This window comes from Thunnus maccoyii, chromosome 11 (genome assembly GCF_910596095.1).
Source record: "Thunnus maccoyii chromosome 11, fThuMac1.1, whole genome shotgun sequence".
Lineage (NCBI taxonomy): Eukaryota > Metazoa > Chordata > Actinopteri > Scombriformes > Scombridae > Thunnus > Thunnus maccoyii.
The window spans coordinates 3363648-3385152 of record NC_056543.1 but is presented as its reverse complement, the minus strand read 5'-3'; the positions used below and the strand labels follow the sequence as shown (position 1 = coordinate 3385152).

Here is a 21505-nt window from a genome sequence, read left to right as displayed (position 1 = left end):
CGAGATGATTCGTTCACATTGCAAATCTGCTTTTTTTTTTTTTTTACAACTTTTTGACATGTTGGCCGACTCATGAATGAATCGTGTACTGTTTAAGGAACAGATTGTGTATTTGGAAACGGTTTGGCAGGTTTGATTTGTATATAATTTGGCTTATTTAAGCAAATTCATGGAGCTTATCTGTTTATCATGAAATAGACAATGTGGATTGTTTGTCCACAAACTTCTGTATAGTCTAAGACAATAAAAAAAAAGTTTGTAAAAATTGATTTGTGTTTGTTTTGTGTTTAAATCTTGTTCCTACTTAATGTCTTCACATGTAGTTTGTCTTTGTTGCCAGAACTAGTGTTTTATGTGATTTATGTTAAGCGGCTGCTGTAATTTCCTTTTTAGATTAATAATCTTTTTATTTATTAACACATTTCATTTATGCATGTACTTTATTCCCCATGATACAAACTCATTTCATCATATAATATAAATAAAACAAGACAAAGAACATTCCATCATATATAAATCCAATATCAATCATTTTAAGTAAAAAGAAAAAGACAAATAACACTAATAATAATAATCATACTAATAATAATAATATGAAAGCTGATTGTGAAACAATACTTTATGTGTTATAATAATAGTTCCTCTTACTCATCACAATACAATACCTAAACAAACTTCCCTAAACAAACTTCCCCTAAGAAGCAAAGAAGAAAACACTGATATTAAGAATAAATAATCAGGGTTATTGTTAAAAACCTACTCATGAAAACACTGAGAGCAACTTTCACTAAGGGAAGAGCAGAAAAATGATATAACTTCTTTTTTTTTCTGCTACGTATCTGCTCTGCAAGTCTCGTCCTCTTTTTCTCCTTTGAGGAAAAAAAATAAATCATACAGCCGATCAAATCTTAAAAGGAGAGTGTCGTATATTTCCACAAAGTAGTAGTAGTAGTAACTAAAAAAAAAAACTATTAACTTTACATTTATACATTTAAAAACATGCAAAAAAGGAACAGCTGGAAACTACCGAGTGACGTTTGGCTAGTGAGACATTCTGTATACAGAATAACTTCAGATAATAGTGTTGAAAATCTGATTTCTCTCTCATAAACAGTAACATGTTAACTGCGTATGTGCAGATGTGGTCCTAATCATGGTGCAGCAGCTGGATGTTTCATTTCTTTTGTCTATTTCTTTTCCACATATCACTTTTAAATCATTAAATGGCTTCGCTCCAAGTTACATCAAGGACTTATTGACCCTCTATGTGCCTGAACATCCATTTAGACGGGTGGACGAGGCTCTGCTGGTTATTCAGGTCTCGGCTGGTGACTGGAGGTGATCGGGCGTTTGCTGTTAGAGCCTCCGAGCTGTGGAAAAGTCAGACAGGAAACATCTTTAGTGTCTGTTAAATCTCTTCTTAAAACATTCTTTTATCGGGCAGATTTTTTGAATGTTTGATATATTGCTGTTTTATTATCCCACTTCTGACAGTTTATATTCATTTTATTCATCTTCTGTTTTTAATTCTTTTGTTTCTTTATTTCTGTTAAGCGCTTTGTAACTTTGTTGAGAAAACTGCTGTAAAAATAAAGTTTCCTGCTTTGACAACAATCAATTCAAAGAAAATGTTATTAACCATTTAATTAAAATCCTTGAATTTATAATCCATAAAGCATATAATAATTTATTGCAGGTAAGATAAAATGATTAAAAGTGATTTCTTCTAATGTTAAGTATAAACAGGAGGAATGATTACAGCAAGAAAAACATATTCATCTGGGCTCCAGACTGTTGTTTTAAGATGGAAAAATATGTGAAACAACAACTGTTTTATTCAGGAGCATCGCTGCCATCATGTGTAAAATAAAGGTAACAGTTCATTAAAATAACAGACCCGTGAACCTGTTTGAGTCCTTCAGGACCAACATGCATCCCTGCAGGAATACTCTAATATTCCAGAGATCTAATTCTCTCTCATGAAGCACTGAGTCACTCTACAAACAGCTTATGTAATGGATTTACAGGAAGTCACGTTCACGTCTGTTTTCCTTTTCTCTCAGCGCCCTCTAGTGGGTTTTTGATAAAACAGCAACACACGCAGCTCTGCTGGAAAACACCGAGTGACGTTTGGTAAGTGGATACTCACCAGCACACAGGAAGTCAGCTGATCATGCCTTCACAATAAGAGCGGTGAGGTATGCTGTGTATAATTTCAGATAATGGTGTAGAAAATATGTGTCATAGAGGGCTGCAACCACCCATCATGTTCACTATGAATAAAATCTGACAATTATTTTCAAATGATCTATTAAATGCCTGACAACAGTGAGGTGCAACAATTAGTTGATTAATCAATTAACTATTTTGCACATTTTTATCTTTCTCTAACTTTAAAAACCAAATGCAGCTGATGCCTAAACATAACCATAAAACGTTTAATAATGCTGCAGTCACTACCAATAAATATTGTTCTGCAAGATTGGATATTTGGGGTAAATATTTTTTAATGAGACATTCAGTAACTTGCCGAATGTTTTAATAAAAAACAACTCAGGCCAGTAGATCCAACAGTGCAGGAACAAGGAAATTATTCCCTGTTGATGTATATGAAAATGAGCTGATGTTTTTTTCTTCCTACACGCCACTTGGACAGGTTGGCACATCTATACCTCAAGTCCAGAGTGAATATTCTCATAGGTTAAAGGGAATATTCTTGCATGTTTGAGAGTTTAACTAACCATCACTTACTGTAGGGGGAGACACAATGCCCTATTGTACATTTTGTATCAACTGAGGAGTTTCCTTTGCTCAGGGTTATTATGCTTTTGTGAGCACACATTGTTCTCTATAAGATCATCTCCCCAGAACAACAGTTTTTACTAAATTTGAAGCATATATGCAGTTAACTCAAAGCACAACAATTTTATTGGATCGTTTTAAATTTCTGTACAAACACAAAACATGTGACATGGGAATAATTTTTTGCCACACATGAAAAATCTACAGGCTGCGGTTGATGTTATTCTTAATTGTTCTATAGTTTTATTATTGTTGTATATGAACATCAGCTGTACAGTATATAAATGACAGAAACCAGAAAAAGTAAAGGATGTTCCCTGTAAAGTTGCTGTCGTAAGCGTTTGTCAGTAGGACTATTACTTTGAAGGTGACACCGGAAGTATGGGTGTTTTTATCTACAGCAGTCAGACAGTCAACAGTCAGTGTGGTTCATGATCATACTGAAAGTCTTCACTAGTGACTGACAACAGGAGGAAACGTCTCTAACCACGGAGTGACTGACTCTTTCTTCGACAGTTAAACGGACTATCACAGGCTGTGAGTGCTGATCAGTTAATCAATATATCAGTCAGCCAGTAAATGTGAGTAGACTGACTGACCGGTTATTATTGTCAGGACACTATTGATAAGAGCTAAATCCAGTCATAACTTCTTCAGAAAAGCACTGTTTGTACTTTATGTCAGTAAACACGTCATTGTGTTTGATATTATGCCAATTAAACTATCACATGGAACAAAGTAATTATTATGTCAGCTTTAAGAAATGAGCCAACTTATCTTTTCCGTAAATCAGGTCAGTGGTGGAAAGCAAGTACATTTACTCAAGTAAATGTACAAATTTGAGGTACTTGTACTTTATTTTAGTATTTCCATGTGATACTACTTTATTCTTCAACTCCACTACATTTCAGAGGGAAATATTGTACTTTCTACTCTACGACCCCTCAGATTTATCTGGTGACCCTTTGGAGGGGCCCGACCCCTAGGTTGGGAACCACTGGACTAAACTAACTGTATATAAAGTAATTCAAACTAGCTCCACCTCCAGCAGCTACAACAGTAACATACTGCTTATATAGTTATAAGAATATGAGAGAAAAGCATTATTTTAAACAAAAGAACTGAAGACATTTGGTTATTCTTTCAAAAGAAAAGTTCATGTTGAATATAATAAAAATAACCTTTATTTATACAGCACTTTTCAAAAACAAGTTTTTCGCTTTTAAATCTATTAGTAATAAGTTCATTTTTATTTCTCATGTGCATTAGTCTCTAATTGTTTTTTTAATAATAATAAACAAATGAATCAAACAAAAAGAAAAACAATGATTAAAAGCCAGGTTATAAAAATGAATCTTTTGAATATGAGGAGTTTGAGGAGTATTTTTCTGTTGGTTTTTTTATAGGAACAATGCAGCCTGTGAAGGATGAGACACTATCTGCTGCTATATGAGTACGAAAGGATGAAGTGTTTCTTTCTCACTCTTTATGTAGTGTTTCTTCTTGATTCAGGTGAGTACACCAAGTTCACTCACTTGCAATTCCTTATTTGTAAATTCCTCAGATACCATTCTCCTCAACACGCCCACAGTCTGTAATCAGTGAACAGGATTCATAAAGGTGTGTCTTTGTACCTTGCATCACATGTTCTTTTTTGGTTTCACAGTGCAAGGTTCCCTTCCTGCTCCAGTTAATGTTTCTGTGAAATCTGTCAACTTTAATCACATCCTGCGTTGGGACCCTGGGCCCGGCACCCCCCCAGGAACACAGTACATAGTCGTCAAGAGGTAATTTCCCCTGTCCACCATCTTGTTGGCTGAATCTCTGGTGCGATTTCCTCTTCAGGCACGAGGGAATCTCCCAGCAGACGCTTCTCTGTAAATCTGAGCTTGCCCAGTCGAGTGCCACAGTTGCCAAAGTTATCATGAGATGTTTAGTCAGATTCATGATTAATCCTTTTTTTTTTTTTTTTTACAAACTACACTACAATTCTTGTTTCTCTTCTTTTATTCTGGGCAAAGTTCTTGAACAGTTGCTTGTGTTTAGACAGCATTTAATATTTGAGAGGCTTGGCTTCCTTTTTTTGCCAAATTGTTAAAAGGTATCAATATAGCAACAGTAACCAAGGACAGATTGAGTAACTAGAGCTGCAAAGATTAGGTAGGTTGTTTGATAGTTCAATGAGTATGTAGAGATTGAACTGAGGGGAGTGGGTTGCCTATGATTTTGGATGCCTTGTTGACAATCTGCTGTGGTTTTTTCCACGTTTGACTGTCCATGCTGCCGTACCGTACTGTAGTAGAGGATGTGATGATGGACTCCATGATGGCTGAGTAGAACAAAATGAGAAGTCGATGCTGTCTAAGAAAGTAAAGTCGTTGTTGAGCTTTTGCAACGATGTGCTCAGTGTTCGCTTTCCACTTCAGGTTGTTGCTAATGTGTGTTCTGAGGAATTTAAAAGAGTCAGTGATGGTGGTTGGGTCTCCATTTATTTTTATGGATATTTTGGGATTCGGCATGCAGTCAATAATGACTTCCTGGGTTTTGGCTGTATTAAGCAGAAGATCATTGTTTGTGCATCAAGTGACAGTTTGGGTCACACCAGTGCAGTACTGGATGTCATCATTGTTGGAGGTGAGGCCTACAATCATTGTGTCATCTGCATATTTGATTGTTTTCCTAGAACTGTCCTTGGATGTAAAGTGGGTGGTGGGTGTACTGTGATAAGAGCCAGCGGGAGAGAACACAGAAACTCCGAACCCTGTGGCATATGACTGGGTCAACGCTCATGTCCAAGATTATGGTAAAGAGTTTGTGTGGGTTGATGGAATTAACATTGCATGTGTGGGCGTCACATGCACTGGTGTTGCAAGGCATGGTGGATTGCTATGCTGAGTGCATCCTCACCAGACCGGTTGGCTTGGTATGCAAATTGATACGGGTCCATGAGAGGGGAGGTGCAGGATTTCAAGTATGACAGAATGATCTGCTCAAATACTTTCATGAAGCTTATCTGAAATCATAGTTCCTTGTTGTTCCAATTTCGTTACATAGCTGGACTTAGCTTTTCTTATTGCAGCAAGCAATTTATTTGGCTGCGATGTATTGATCCCTGTCTCCACTTTTGTATGCACAGTTCTTGTCTTTGCGTAGCAGGCGTAATTCTTTGGAGAATCAGGGTTTTTTATTGCTATTGAAAAATTCCTGGCAGAACTTGATGCATGATGTCACTGTGCAAGTGAGTTCATCGAGGGAGTCGCAAGCTGCATTAAATATATTCCAATCAGTGCATTCAAAGCTCCCTTGTAGCGTTTCAGTGTCATCAGATTTGGCTGTTTTCGTAATGGATTTAAGCTTTTTTCTGTATTTCGGTTTGAGGAGTAACACCGTGTGTGGAACCCTTGGGAATGGACGGTAAGCATCCACAATCAAGTTGTAACAGTGATCCAATGTTTTGTTTTCTCTGCTGTGGCAACTGACTTGTTATTTGTAGTTGGGAAGTTGGAAGGACAAGTTCATATGATTAAAATCATCCAACACGATGAGAGATGTGTCAGGGTCGGACTTTTCAACAGAGGAGATATGAGTTCGCTAATGACTGTGTTAGTGTTCGCTTGTGGTGGAATAAACGCCAACTAATACAAGTGAAGCGAATTCTCTCAGGAGATAATATGATCTGTATTTCAAACTGATGAATCCAAGATCAGGAGAGCAATAGCGATGAAGGACTGTTGGGTTGTTGAGTTCTCCGTCTCCCTGTGCTAGGTGTATTTCCCCAGAGTGGTGATCCAGGGTCGCTTACATCCAGTATATCCTCTGGAATGTATGCAGATATTCCCAAATCGCCAAATGGAGTCCTCCTGATGTATTTCTGTAGACATGATGCTTTCCTGACATAAACTATAGACAACAGCGCAAGACGTAACAGCACAGCAGGTACTGCCATCTTGTAAAAAGCCTAAACTGACAATCAACAGAAAAATAATCTGCAATTATTTTGATAATCGATTAATCATTTCAGTCTTTTTCTTCAAACAAAAAGGTCAAACATTCTCGAGTTTCAACTTCTCAAATGAGAGGCGTTGCTGCTTTTCTTTGTCATATGTGACTGTAAATTTAAAATCTTTATCTTTCTGAATATTGGTTGGACAAAACAAGCTTACTGAAGAAATTCACTACAGGATAATCGATTAATTGAGAAAGTAATCTGTAGATTATTATCTGTAGATCTGTAGAACAGGATAGGAAAACAGAAAATTTCTGACAATTTCTTTTCCAAGCTTTCCTCTAATTTTTGCTTTACCTATTGTGAATTTTGAATTACTGTATTTTATCTGCTTAACCATCTGAAAGCTTAAACAAAATAAAATAAGTCCTCTTTCATTACAATGCAACATGTGACGAGGGGTCCCGGGTAGAACCACTGACCTAAAACATGAGCTCTCTCCATGAAACCGAACAACCTGCAGGATTTATATGAGTGTAAACATCACAATATTTAGGATTTTTGTTTATTCTTGCATAATGTATCTTTTTTTTTCTTTTAATCTATTAATTTTATTTATGAAATTGCTTTTTGCAACCAAAAAAAAAAAAATAAAACAAAACACATTACCAGTCAAAAGTTTGGACACACTTTCTCATTCAAGGGAATGGATACGTGAGTCCAAACTTTTGACTGGATATGCTAATATATACAGTACTGTGCAAAAGTTTTAGGTACTAAAAGTTAAGTGAGGAGACATAATGCTGTAAGTTGTTATTGAGAAATGAAGTCAAGAGACATTTCTATAAATAATGTTCCGTGTGACCAGTGAGCAGGCTGTGGAGAAAAAGGGGAAGTGTGAAAGTGCAGAAGCATCTCGAACAGAACAGATTGTATGTTTGCCCTCTAAAGTTGATCATTAAGTTCATATACAGCGCTGTTGCTGGATGCTTATAAACATAATGCTATAAATTGTTTTTATTTATCAATTAACTTCATACAAAATGCAGCAAAGAGAAAAAAATAGATAAATTCAATATTTGCTTTGAGCACTTTTTTCCTCGTTCCCTCTTCATCTTATTCATTATTATTCATTTCTGTGAATTGCCATGTGTTCGTTAACTAAAGGTTGTAATTAGCTCGTCATATTTGGTGAGATGCACATGTGGACAATAATAACAAAATAATTACAAAGCAATAGCAAGTTGTTTAGAGCATCGTGTAAAGTGACAGCTCCCTGCAGTCCCTTTATGGGAGATCCAATTAAAGGAAAATGATTATTACAACTTGGGTTATATTTTGTGTGTGGTGAGTGCAGTGTTATCACATGTAACTGATGGCAGAGCTATTGGCACAAAAACTCAAGTTGAGCTCGACGGTTGATTCTTGACCTTAGAAACAGAAAGTGACAAAACAGTTTCCACTCAAGGTCCAACTCTTAGCGGGGATTACCGAGTTGTAATAAACCCTGTTTGTCCTTTGAAGAAAAAAGATGTCCCGAGGTTTATGAGGTGTTTGTGGGGGTGGGTCGGCATGTTTTTGTACTCTACCATTATTACCTACCATTATTTATTGAGGGAAGATTCAGTGAGAGGCGGCTTCTCTTTTGCAGGAATGCTGTGATCACATTCACGCAGTTAAACATTCACACCTGGAAGTTTCTCAGTACAACCACAGTCTGACCTGCTGCCACTGAGCAGTTTTTGGGTTCATGGGTCAGTGGTGGTAATGAGGGAGGTTGCTACTGACTGCATATTCAAAGCTAAACATTTGATTTTGTTATGTTGTATGTACAGTGAATGTACAATTAATTAGGTCAAATAAAAACGGAATCTTGTTGGAAATGTAAGTTAGTGTGAACTTCATAATCCTGTGGTTTTAGTCCAACATTAACAGCTATCATTACACACTCAAAAATTACAAAGTCATAGGACATTTGCCTATTTTGTATGGATTATTTCAAAATAGCACATAAAAACAAAAACGTATTACAAAAAATCTAAATCATTTAACTCTTTTCAGTGTGAATTTGTCATCTTTAAATCAGTTTTAATCAGCCTCTCTGAACTCCAGGTCTCACGCTCTCGAGTGTCTACTTTGATGGAATATCTGACTTTGTGGTACTTTTCCTCTCTTTAACCTCTGTATTGTTTTAACGTGTCAGAAGCTATTGTCTCACTGTGATGTTTTGTTTCCATCCATTAGCATCTAGTTTTGCATCTCACATACAATGCAGCTGTGACCACACAGAGGCCGGCTGGTACTTTTTAAGGAACTGATGATTCGACCACTCTGAAAAAATAGCTATGTGAATGCGGTTTGGGTGTTTCTGCATGTGCGTCTGATGTGAGGTGTTTCAGTTTCAGATGATCTAACACATCTTTTGTTGTTTTAGTCATTGTGGTTCACATTCCTTTCCTAGAACAGATAAGACAGTCCTTGTATCACTAATTGCATTTGCCTGCTTTTACAGAATACACGATTTATGTAATTGCTGGATTTATCTCGGGACTGATAATATGATAATGTGTTTCGATAATGTCAGCTAGCTCACCAGTTCATCTGCTTCCCGTCTTAAGAAATTGTTTTTTCTTCCTGACAAGAAATCCCAGAAAACACCCAAACCAACAATGAATTAATCCTACTAACAAGAATTGTGTGTGCATGAAAACCTGATATATCTTCTTCCTTTGTGCTGTAGACCTCCGTTGTTGTCCACAAACTATTAAAAACACAACACCGTCCTGCTGCTTGAAATACTCACTAGGAGCACCAAATGTTTATTAATCCACCGCTGAAAATAGTCCCCAACAAATTTCCAGGAGCACTATTTCCTCCTGTTTGAGTAACGTTTGAGAAAAACTCCAGTGCCCAGCTGTATGAGGCAAATACTAAGACTTTAAAATGTCAAATAGGGATGCATGATATTATCAGCACGTCATCGGTATCGGCCTATAAAAACTCTAAAATGAAATATCGGCATCTGCGAATTCTGCCAATTATGAGAGGCCGATATGTCGCCTTCCCCTCTGGTGCCTGACTATGCTTCCCTTGATGGACTGTGTCACCCTGACGGTCCCGGTGTTTCCTCCGCAGGCTGCACTTCACTCAGCTTCCCGTCAGACCCGCTGCTTCTTCCCACCGGGGCTCGGTGCTCCGGTTGGATCCACATAGAGAGCCGGGGCTAACGTTAGCTGGGAGGCTAGTTGGCTGTGTTCCCTCCGGTCATGCTGCGGCTAACGCTCCGCTAGCCTGTCAGCTAACGTTAGCCCCGGCTCTTCGTGTGGATCCAACTGGAGCCCCGAGCCCCGGTTTGTTATTCAGGTTAAAGTGGGAAGAAGCAGCTGATCTGATGGGCAGCTTGAGTGAAGTGGAGCCTGCGGAGGAAACACCGGGACTGTCGGGGAGAAACAGCCCACGGAGGAGCTGCTATGTTCGGCTGCACAGATAGGAAACACTTCGGCTGCCAGGATGCACCACTCTGTTTGGAACAGTTTGGAAAAAAAAAACTTCTTCTTTTTGGTTTATAACGGCGGTTGGCAACCAGCGTATTAGGTGCATTACCGACACCTTCTGCTCCGGAGTGTGGACCAGAGATTAAATCCTACACATTAATCCTGTCTGTCTAATAAACTCAAAGAAAACTACTGCTCCTCCAACTTGGCAGGTTCATTAAAGTTTTAATGCTGAGCTCCTGAACTCCAGTCTTCCTAAGTTCTTCCTTCATATATTGTCTTTCTTGATCATACTTAGTACAATCTATGCTTGCATGCATAATAGTCTCCTCAGCCATCTGGAAAAAAATATGTGCATATATCGGTATCGGCAATCAGCCACAATGAGTTAGAAATAACGGCATATCGGATATTGGCAAAATATCGTGCATCCCTAATGTCAAACTATGTATTTGTAAGTTGTTTTAAAGCTGCATTGAGAAAAATATCTGGCTCTTCAGCTGCTAAATGCTCCACTATGTTCACCAACTAGTCGCTAACTTTATCTGTGGTTTGACGTTATTGATGTACAAAGAACGGTGGTCTGTCGGTGTTCAGTACAAACCTAAATCCAGGACATTGTCTGATGAAAAACAACTACAGTGTGGAGCCTCATGTGAAGCAGAATTTATCTAAAAGTCAACTAAAAGTTAGCATCAGCTGCAGAAACAGGCAGGTCTACTGCTCTCCCTGAAAAGAAAAGACAGATTTGGGTGAGACTGAAGACAAAGTCCATTTTTATGTTTCATTGCTCATTATATGATGATTTAAGGGACACATTTGATGTCGTCTCATTGCACATGCCCATAAACGGCTGTCCGTCTCGTAGCCTTGGTTGCTAAGGTTGTTGCTAAGGTTTTTCCATTTGTTGTTTGCGTTGTCCACGTTCATATTTCAGATCAGATTTCGGCTCAAAAATGTATGGATGTATTTGAGAAGTTGACATTAGACTGCATTATTTTACATGCATGCATTATTTTAGTTTATGTTTTACATATTTTTTACTATCTGTAAATCTGTGGATTCACAGTATTTGTATACAGCATAAATAGAAATACTGTAGATTTGATGCTAAATTGAAAAAAATCTGAATATATCAGCTGATATTTGTTTTTTAACATTTTGAGAAGGATCCCTTAAATTTGGTTAGTAAAGAATTGATTGAATGATGTATATTGAATGGGACATTTGACAGTTTGATAATGAACTTGACAGTTCTCTATGATGAAAAAACATCAAAAATGATCTTAAATACTGGGATTTCTATACTGCACTTTCTTCTTAATTACAAATATGACATATCTGTGATCTGTAATCTTATCTATATTATATTGTATCTTTCCTGCCAAACTGAGAGCACTACAAAAGATGAAGCAAGAAGTTTGAGCTCTGTTTCTTGTTTCTTGGTGCAGGTCGAACGGGCACAAAAAGGAGCCTCCACAGAACACAACGGAGACATCATTGAAGCTGGATCTAGATAGTTACCGTTCGTATTACCTGACCGTCCAGGCTTCCTACAACCAAACCCTGTCTCCAAAGTCCCCTAAAGTCCCCTTCAGTCCTTACCAAGACAGTAAGTCAACATGAGTCTCTTTTGAGTTACATACTTGTTGCCTTAGATTTAAAGAACAACATTATATTATGAATTGCTGACAGATAAGGTCATTGCAAATAGAAAATACTGTTCTGGACTAGTGATTATACAAAACAAGCAATTATCTTTGACTCTGGGAAAGCGTGACTGGCATTTTTCATTATTTTCATACACTTTATAAAGCCAATGATTAATTGATTATTTGGAAATTGTTAGTTGCAGCCCTAATATTTACTGCGGCTCCGTGGATGGAAATGTCAGCTCCTCCAGTCTGAAATATTTCAACAACTATTGGATGGATTGCCATGAAATTTGGTGCAGATGTTCATGTTCCCCAGAGGATGAATCTTATTGACTAACTGACATAATTGTCCAACGTGTTGGACAAAGTTATGCATATGTTAGCAAACTAACATGGAAACCAGTATACCTGTTAAACAGCATTGTGTTAACATTGTCATTGTGAGCATGTTAGCATGCTGACATTAGCTGTTAGCTCAAAGCACAACTCTGCCTTAAAGGACGGGTTCACAATTTTTCAAGTGTGTCTTAAAACAACAGTCAGGAGCCCAATTTCACAACACAGCCTTTTTGACACTTAAATGTTTGAGTGTATCAAGAATTTCCTAAATTTAGAAATATGTTTTCTTCTTGTCACAAGCCAAAATAGATCCTCCAAAAGTGTCACTGACTGGATGTGGTGACTGCATCCAGGTCAACATTTCTCTGCACAAGAACATTGAGGAATTCTATCCTCTTCCACACTTCACCGTCTCTTTGAAGAAACCTAATGAAGCAGAGGTGAGAAATCAATTTCACTCTTATGTCAAACCACAAATTTCTTCCAATGATTCTGTATTGTACAGTATATGATGATCTTCATATGAAATATTACATTTAATTTAAGTCTTGTAAACCTGCATATGTTATATAAACACAACTATTGAACCAAATATTTTCCAAAGGCAAAGCTTCTCCAGAGGCAGAAATAATTAGCTGATAATGGATATTTATGCAGTATTAGACTCAGTTTGATTTACTTTAAAATGTCTTGTTTTGTTTATTGTTTGTCTTGAATGCTGCACAGACCATCTGAGGCAATGTTGTCTACATGCTAATTACTCGTATGACCTACATCGTTTATCTCTCAGCCTTTCAGGTTTAATACAACACAATATGATTATTTCTGCTTCTACAGCAGCTTTGCCTCTTTGGAGTGGAAACTGTGTTACCTCTTCCCTCAGCACTCTGTATCTTACTCACATATAGTTTGCAAGCATTAAGGAAACAGTAAAAGCTTTATTTCTTGCCTGTTATCCAGCAGCTGATGGTATCTTCACAGGTATTTTTGTGATCCTACAGATGTCAAAGTAAAATGTTTCCCCAGGGCCAAACCAAGGTTTTAAATCCAACAACGTACACGTAATGTAAATAATTTTAACCAATTTATTTCTCTATTGATCTGCAGAAAGTCTTCAGCCGGGAAGGAAAGAATTTCACTCTTGAAAACTTACAGAAGGGCCAGGAGTACTGTGTAAAGATGCATTTAAAGAGTAATGTGAACAAAAACACCGAGTCATCAGCTTGGACCTGCACCTTCACAAGCATCGAGGAACAGAGGAGAGGTGAGCCGATCTTTTCAGAGCTGCAACAATCAGTCAGTTCATCAATCAACAGAAAATTAATCAGCAACTATTTTAATAATCAAATAATTGTTTTAGTCAGAATTTGATGCTTTTATGTGTCAAATATTATAATGATGAATATCTTTGGACCGGATGTTTTTGGACTGTTGTCACCTTGAGCTCTTTTTCACCATCTTCTGGCATTTTGTAGACAAAATGATAATGAAAATGATTTTTACTTGCAGCCCCAGTTGTGACAGTGTTGTGGTGTTTTTATGAAGATAAGGTTTATGGGCTCTATTTTCGTGAATCAAGGGGCATGAAGCGCCGTCAAGTACGCGGTGCTGGAGGTTATGACAATTTTAGTCAGTCAAATTACTTACTTTCACCTGCTTTAAACACAAGTCATGATGCACCAACATGTTGTGAATCCTGTGGAGTATTTCTTCTTAAAGGAAACATATTATTGCTCAGGACATGCAGAGTTTCAAATGTGAATACAGCAGCCCAAATATACAACCAAGACAGATTCTGTCTCTTCTTTAGCTGAACTGACGTTTCTGGACATGTTGAGGATCTGAAAGTCACAATGTTTTCGTGCATAATAGGTGCACAATTTTGTTTGGCAGCACAATGATGCACACAATAAGCATGTGCAGTTAAATACCACTGTAGTGTGATAAGCAAATTAACAATGGTGTCAAGTATTTTGAATGTTGTATTTCTTTTTTATTTCTTAAGTTGATATAATTTAAACATTTTAATTCAGGTAGATTAGTCTCTTTTTATAGGCAAATTATAGGAAATGACTACTGACAATCTGGGAACAAAACAGTCATCTGTTTAAACCTCTTGGTGCTACGTAAACTGGCAGTATGTCGCTCCAGGCGGTGCTTTGGCCTGACTCATTTAAATGAAAGCTCACACTCACTCACTGGTTGTCTCCAGTTACTTGGTGCTTTTTACTTGATGGAGACGCCTGGAGAGGATTTATGGGAAATGAAAGTTATGAAAGCCAGGAAATAACATCAGTGCAACCTCCGGAAAATGCCAGTTCACCAGTGCAGAGCTGCTCTTCCTGCCGTGCACCTGCACGAAGATAAAGCCCTACATGTTGGTGACACTTTTAGTTACATAGTTCAGAGAAGTAAATAGGCAGAACAAAGCAGTAACACTATCAGACTGAAGAATTCATTACTGTGTATGTGTCTATGTGTATGTGTGTGTGTGTGTGTGTGTGTGTGTGTGGGTGTGTGGGTGTGTGTGTGGGTGTTCAGTCAATGTTATTTTAGGTATAGGTGGTGTTCTTCTGTTTTTGGCGATCTGTGCCCTGATGAGCCTCATGCTTTGCCTCCACTACACCGGATTCCTGTGTAAACTGGAGACTCTGCCCAGAGCACTAATTGTAAGACACGTATGTGTTTGTTTCTTTCAATCAATCTAACCTCTGTGTTGTTTTTACAATTTGTTTTTGTACGGATTAAATTAATTAAATGAATGTTATTATGTGTTAATGAGAGCGCTTTAGAGGTGCTGGAAGGCAGATTTTGTTACCGTTGGACAGAGTGAAGCTAGCTGTTTCCCCTTGTTTCCAGTCTTTATGCTAAGCTAAGCTAACTGCTGGTAGCAGTGTCATAGTTACCATACTGACATCTTTTTATCTAAATCTGGCAAGAAAGCGAAAACATTATAAAACATAATAAAACATTTTCTCATGTAACTTTGGTGGTGTTTAGTCATGAAAATAGTTTTGTTTTTTTCTGAACAGATTAGGAGGTATCTGTCTCAGAGTTCTCTGATCGTACCCCAGTATGATTTCTGTATGATGCTCACAGTATTTTTTTGCACCTGGTATAAATATGTGATCTGTCTCTGGATATCTGGTCTGAATAAGTGATCAGAATACAGTCATATCAAGCCGATCTGGTGATGGTCTGACAATTTTTGTTCAATCACTGCTGTATTTCACAATGATTCAATTTAAATACAGCAGAATTTATAACACTGAAATATTTCACCGTTAAAAAAAAAAAAGTAGTCATTTTCAAGCTGTGCAATTTCAAAACGTTATCTCCCGTATATACAATTTTCAGGGTTCACAATTTCAAATAGAAATTTCAAGTACCCAATACTCAAAAACTATATTAAAATTGCTCAAATTCAATAAACTCAAATCAGATCTTAAAAGTCAAGTCATAAAGGTCGAGTTGCTCAAATTGGCCTGGTCACATTCAGATCCTAAAATTCAAGATGTGAAATGGTTCTTATCTACAGCTGTCTCTCAGTGACATGTGAACATAATTGATAAGACTCTTGACTCACTTGATCTAAGCCGTTACAAACTCTGCCTTTACTAAAAGTAGATGTTGAAATTGTAAAGGAAGGTGAAAAAGTTCAAAATGCAACATACATGAAAGGTTTGGCGTGAGATTTGTTTGGACAACACCGTGGATGTCATCCCTGTTTGTCTCGCCATCCGCTGTATATAACAGCAAGCTATTCGCCACCTTTAGACACTTTTTAAAACAAAATTGTTTTAAAGCAGCCTTTACTGTTAACAGTCTCTTTTATAATCACTTTCTTTAGGGAGGAAGTAGTTCAAATTAAAGTTGACTCTTTAAGGACTTCAGTACCCAGAAATCATAAATAAACTGCACTCTGCATGTTCTCGTTAGCCAGCCTGTTCAGTCTGTGTACTGAGATCATTTACTTGAATAATATACTTAGATAGATACAGCATTATGAAGGAATCTTCTAATGCTCAGTATGAACAGGAGGAATGATTATAATTTCCAAAATGACCACCAGCACACTTATTAGAGGATCTGAATTTAGAGATTGAGACCAGAATGACTCATTGAAAACAATGATTAGCATATTAATCCAATCGACATGAAAAATGTCAAGTTAGCTGCTACTAGAAACCGCCACCATGATATACTGATATGTTGGAGAAAAATAACAACCCCTCCCAAACAAAAATTGGCAAACATGTACACAATGTCAGACTGGACTATGACGTAAAAACAAAATGCAATTCAATGTGATTATCAGCTACATTACATAGTTAGGAGATTCAAGCACATAAAGGACAAGTTCACAGTATTTCCAGTGTGTCTTAAACCAGCAGTCATGTGTCTATAGTAACAGTGAAAGAGGTTTTCCTCGCTGTAATCATTCCTCCTGTTCATACTGGATATTAAAAGATCCTTCAAATGTGCTTTCAATGGAAGTGATGGAGGCCAAAATCCACAGTGTGTCCACACAGTCATTTAAAAGTTGATGTGAAGCTTATATTCAGCTTCAGCAGTCTGAGTTAGTCATATCAAGTGGATATCTGACACATTTACAGTCTTTTTAGCATCAAATTCCCTCTTTGTGTTTCCTCGGACAGTGTTTCCCTGTTGAGCTGCAGGTGGAAGTATAGTAACAAAAAGAGGAACTTTGGCACTAAAAAGACTGTAACGTTGAAAGATATCTACTTGATTTGACTCATTTGGATGCTGAAGCTTCATATTAGCTTCAGATCAACTTTTAAACACATTTTTTTGTCCTCCATCACTTCCATTGTAAGGTCATTATGAAGGGATCTTCTGATGGTCAGTATGAACAGGAGGAATGATTACAGCAAGAAAAACAGGTTTCACTGTTCATTTGGAGACATGGTTATTGTTTTAAGACAGACTTGAAAAATTCTGACTCATCTATTGCTCTATCTCACTCTCATCTTCCTCATCTTCCTCTCTACTCCCTCCTCTGTCTTTGCCAATGTAGACGGCTCTTATCCCAGGCCAGATCCTGTCACTGGAGACGACGTTCCTTGAGCTGATCTCCGTTATCCCAGACACGGACAAACAAAACAAGAGCAAAAACCCTACAGCGCCAAATCCCGCCACCAAGGCCACTAACTCAGGTGAGGCAGAAGAAGAAGAAGAAGATGATGATGAAGAGGAGGAAGATGAAGAGAAATACAAGTACATGGACAGAGGCGGCCTTTCCTCAAACGAAAGCTCCGGTCAGGACTCTCGTGATGTGTCGGGGAACAGCACGGCGCCCGCGTCAGTGAGTTTGTCAGCTGAGGTGGAGGAAGCGGACGCAGAGTTTGATCGGGAGGGGCTTGATCAATATGAGGCTAGAGATGAAGGGGCAGAGGTTTCTTTCATGTCTGAGGGGGGTCAAACTCAAGTCCAGGGAGATGTCACAGGTGAGGAGGAGGAGGAGGACATGAAGGAAAAGGAGGAAGCGTGCCACACCTCCGGCAATATCAATCTCCTCTCAGTCACTGTCGCCGCACTGGCTGTAAGTGAGGAAGAGGAGGAGGAGGAGCAGGATATGTTTACTGACTTTTTGAAACTGTCTGATCGGGAGCCTCTCCTGCCCACAGACTCAAAATGCACTTTGAGCCACACAGACTCAGAAACCGAGTCACATGATCAGACGACATTAATGCAGCCTAGACTAGAAAAGGTTAAAGAGAGCGGATACGAGAACAGGACTGCACACGCTTCATCCAGCGAGACCGAAGAGGAGGAAGAGGAACACTCAGGATATATGGGACGCACATGATAATGTTGTTCTGATTGTGTATGTTTGTGTGATACGGGAGGTTTTCATTAATGTATTTTTCCAGCAGCTGTACTGTAAATACTTAAATATGTCCTCCAGACATGTTTTAACAATTCATGTTTTTGCACAAAAATGTTCAATTACCTTGTTAAAAATTCTTAAAATGTCATCTCCTCGTTCTCCCTCGTGTAAAAATTCAAGAGGGAATATTGCAAGAAGTTTTCCTGCTGGACACAAGATGTCTCCTCCTTCACAGTAAAGTTCATTCTCAGTGTTTGTGAACTGGAGGCTTCAAGTCTCCACATCACGCTTGTTTGAGGGTCATACTGGACCGCAATTGGCTCCAAATAAGCTGTGATGTCACAAATCGTGCTCAGATTTTAAAGCGAGCACAGAGAAACTTTCCTCCTTCAGCACATCAACGTGAAAACAACAAATTCACTCCATGTAACTATTCACATTAATTTATTTAGAAAGAAAAGTGTATTTCCACACCAGCACATTTTTGAGTGACCAAATATGCCAGTTTATTACTAGAAAAGTTAAGAAATGGTACATTGTTCGGTTTCTTATCAGGGAAGTAAAAGTGTTAATTTTAAGTGTCAACACACAGCATTTTGCAGAGAGATGCCTCCGTCTTAATCTGAGGCTTTATTTATTTTTATGTCCTGACTGAAAAGTCCTGCTTTTGACCAAAGTTGTTGTTAATATTGATTAATCTTCACTGTGTTTTATTTACTGCTGCATGCTGCTCTGGCTGATAACATGCTATATGTGCACGCTCATTCAACATATGTCCGTTAAAACCAGCAAGATCATGTTACATTTATTTCATAGAGGGGAGGTTGTTGTAATAACCAGTTTCATGCTTGAAAATAGTTTTAACATCCAGGTTGTAATTATGACTTGGAAACTTTGATATATCTGACTTAATAATACTGAAGCCAAACAAATAAAAATGATTCATGTTAGCCAAAGTCCTTATTCAATGTATATAATCTTATAAAGGCTTTTACCACAGCAAATATTTTGATTTGTCATAGCAGGAAAAGCACAGGTGTTGCTAATAACATTAACAATGTCTCTTGTTTATTTAAAGTGGATGTATCATGCAAATTTCCAGGTATATGTTTATATTCTGGGGTTTTATTTATCCTCTACTGGTCCTTTATGCAGCCCCTCAGTTCAGCCTCTGTCTGAAACAGGTCGTTTTAGCTCCTGTCTCTTTAAGACCCGCCTCCCGATGAGCCCACTCTGTTCTGATTGGTCAGTTTCAGGAAGCTTCCTCCGGCTCGGTAGGCTACGTAAACAAACTGTAGTAGCAGGATTTCACTTCTTTTTCTCCTTCTTTAATCCAAATGGAAACTTCGAAACATGTCAGATTCTGATCCAAAATACGTGAGCGGACGACGTGAACAACGTCAGCAACGAGGCTACGAAACAGACGTCGGTTTGTGGTCGTGACTGAACAATCTGACGTCATCACGAGGATGAAGGTAACTTTGCAAACAAAGCGTTTAAAGCAGACTGAGGCCCTGGGTTTTGGCTTCCAGGGAGCATTTTTACATATGTTCACATCAAGTTTTGGAACTTTGACCATGTTTAATATCCGATATCACAACAGTATGAAAATAACAGAATATCACAAAAACCACGATATGTCCCCTTCATGGAATTCAGCCATCATTCATTTTATTATTTACACCTGTGCTTTCGCTCTGTTAAAAAGGCTGATGTTATATGGCTCATTAAAGCTAAACTCTGCAATAGACTGACAAGCTGATAATAAGACACAACAAATGTAATAAGTACAAACAATCTGAGACAAATGCACACAAGATATACAATGATGAAAAAGGAATAAAACCAATAAAAATACATTTAAAATAAAATAAACACTTAACATTGTGGGATTTAAAGAAAATCTGGAGAGGTTTGATTTTATATTTCACACTAATTGTAAGCTGGTTTGAAGTATGTTCACTCTCAGAAAGTGACCTGTGAGTGTTGGAAATTGAGGCACTACTCACAGGTGCAAAATTTGCATGAAAACTTTTACATAATCTTTTGCAAATTGATTGTAGGTAAGTAAATAAACACAAGGCTCATGTAAATTCCAGTGAACATAACATCTAATTCTGCCACCACTGGCTGCACCGTGCTGTGTCAGAAGTGCATGGTGTCAAAATTAAGTCTAATAAGCCTCCCATAAATAAAATTTTAATGTGTGAATTCTAACACTGTTTTAACTTCACAAGTTCAAGAGATCTGTTGAGTCATTTTTAGCCAAATGAGTATTAAAGGACAGGCTCACAATTTTTCAAGTGTGTCTTAAACCAGCAGTCAGGTGTCCATATGAACAGTGAAAGAGGTTTTCCTCGCTGTAATCATTCCTCCTGTTCATACTGGATATTAAAAGATCCTTCAAATGTGCTTTTAATGGAAGTGATGGAGGCCAGTCATTTAAAAGTTGATGTGAAGCTTCTATTCAGCTTCAGCAGTCTGAGTTAGTCATATCAAGTGGATATCTGACACATTTACAGTCTTTTTAGCATCAAATTCCCTCTTTGTGTTTCCTCGGACAGTGTTTCCCTGTTGAGCTGCAGGTGGAAGTATAGTAACGAAAAGAGGAACTTTGGCACTAAAAAGACTGTAACGTTGAAAGATATCTACTTAATTTGACTCATTTGGACGCTGAAGCTTCATATTAGCTTCAGATCAACTTTTAAATACATTTTTTTGTCCCCCATCACTTCCATTGTAAGGTCATTATGAAGGGATCTTCTAATGGACAGTATGAACAGGAGGAATGATTACAGCAAGAAAAACAGCTTTAATGTTCATTTGGGCTCCTGACTGTTGTTTTAAGACACACTTGAAAAATTGTGAACCTGTCCTTTAAAATGAACTCACTTCATGGGAAAAAAATGACATCTGACCTCATATACAATCCTAAACAATATTATACATCAGTTTTATTCTTATATGAATTAAAAGAAATAAGCATGCAGGTACAAAATGTTAGTTGCTGTTCTGAAGTCAAGTTTTAGTCTTCAGTTCCTGTCTTGCTGTTTTCTAAACAACAGGAAGGAAACCTGGATGACTAACTCACCAGGAGGACAATCTCCTCACCGCCGCTTCCACTAGGTCACGTGATTTCTCATCAGTGATGCTGCCTTCAGGAACCGCCGGACAAAATGGACCTCTGACGGAGGCAGCCAACATGAAAGAACTATAAAATACAGCACTGTTGCGACAGTTTACCTATGTGTTACCTGAAATTGAAAAAAAAATATAATTTTGACGGCAGGAGAATGTTGTATATGAAAATGTTTTAATGTTTTATATTACCACTGTTAAATTTGCAGTTGTTAAATTTTTTTACCTTCTATCTAAACAACTAAACACTTTCCTGATGTGTATCCTCATTCTTCCATAT

General features: G+C 37.8%; 1 protein-coding gene across 4 annotated transcripts; it reads left to right on the top strand.

The window, feature by feature from the left end:
• The first annotated feature begins 3182 nt into the window (after window positions 1-3182).
• LOC121907551 (interferon alpha/beta receptor 1-like) lies at window positions 3183-18157 on the top strand. Of its 4 annotated transcripts, none has more exons than XM_042427177.1 (8): window positions 3183-3339; window positions 4209-4314; window positions 4469-4589; window positions 11694-11854; window positions 12537-12676; window positions 13344-13500; window positions 14778-14914; window positions 17275-18157. In XM_042427177.1, exons 2-8 carry the CDS (start codon window positions 4230-4232, stop codon window positions 18064-18066), a joined length of 1593 nt encoding a protein of 530 aa, XP_042283111.1. In that variant the 5' UTR covers window positions 3183-3339; window positions 4209-4229; the 3' UTR covers window positions 18067-18157. The 4 variants fall into 4 exon arrangements, with proteins under 4 accessions (XP_042283111.1, XP_042283112.1, XP_042283113.1 ...); XM_042427178.1 differs by having other exon boundaries at window positions 3183-3383; XM_042427179.1 differs by having other exon boundaries at window positions 3185-3339; window positions 14778-14905.
• Window positions 18158-21505: the final 3348 nt, after the last annotated feature.

Excerpts from the sequence above, each read along its gene's own strand:
- LOC121907551 (XM_042427177.1), top strand. The coding sequence starts at position 4,230 with ATGAGACACTATCTGCTGCTATATGAGTACGAAAGGATGAAGTGTTTC. Across the intron at positions 4,590-11,693 it reads CAGTACATAGTCGTCAAGAG|GTCGAACGGGCACAAAAAGG; the intron begins GTAATTTCCCCT and ends TTCTTGGTGCAG. Across the intron at positions 14,915-17,274 it reads GAGCACTAATTGTAAGACAC|ACGGCTCTTATCCCAGGCCA; the intron begins GTATGTGTTTGT and ends TTGCCAATGTAG.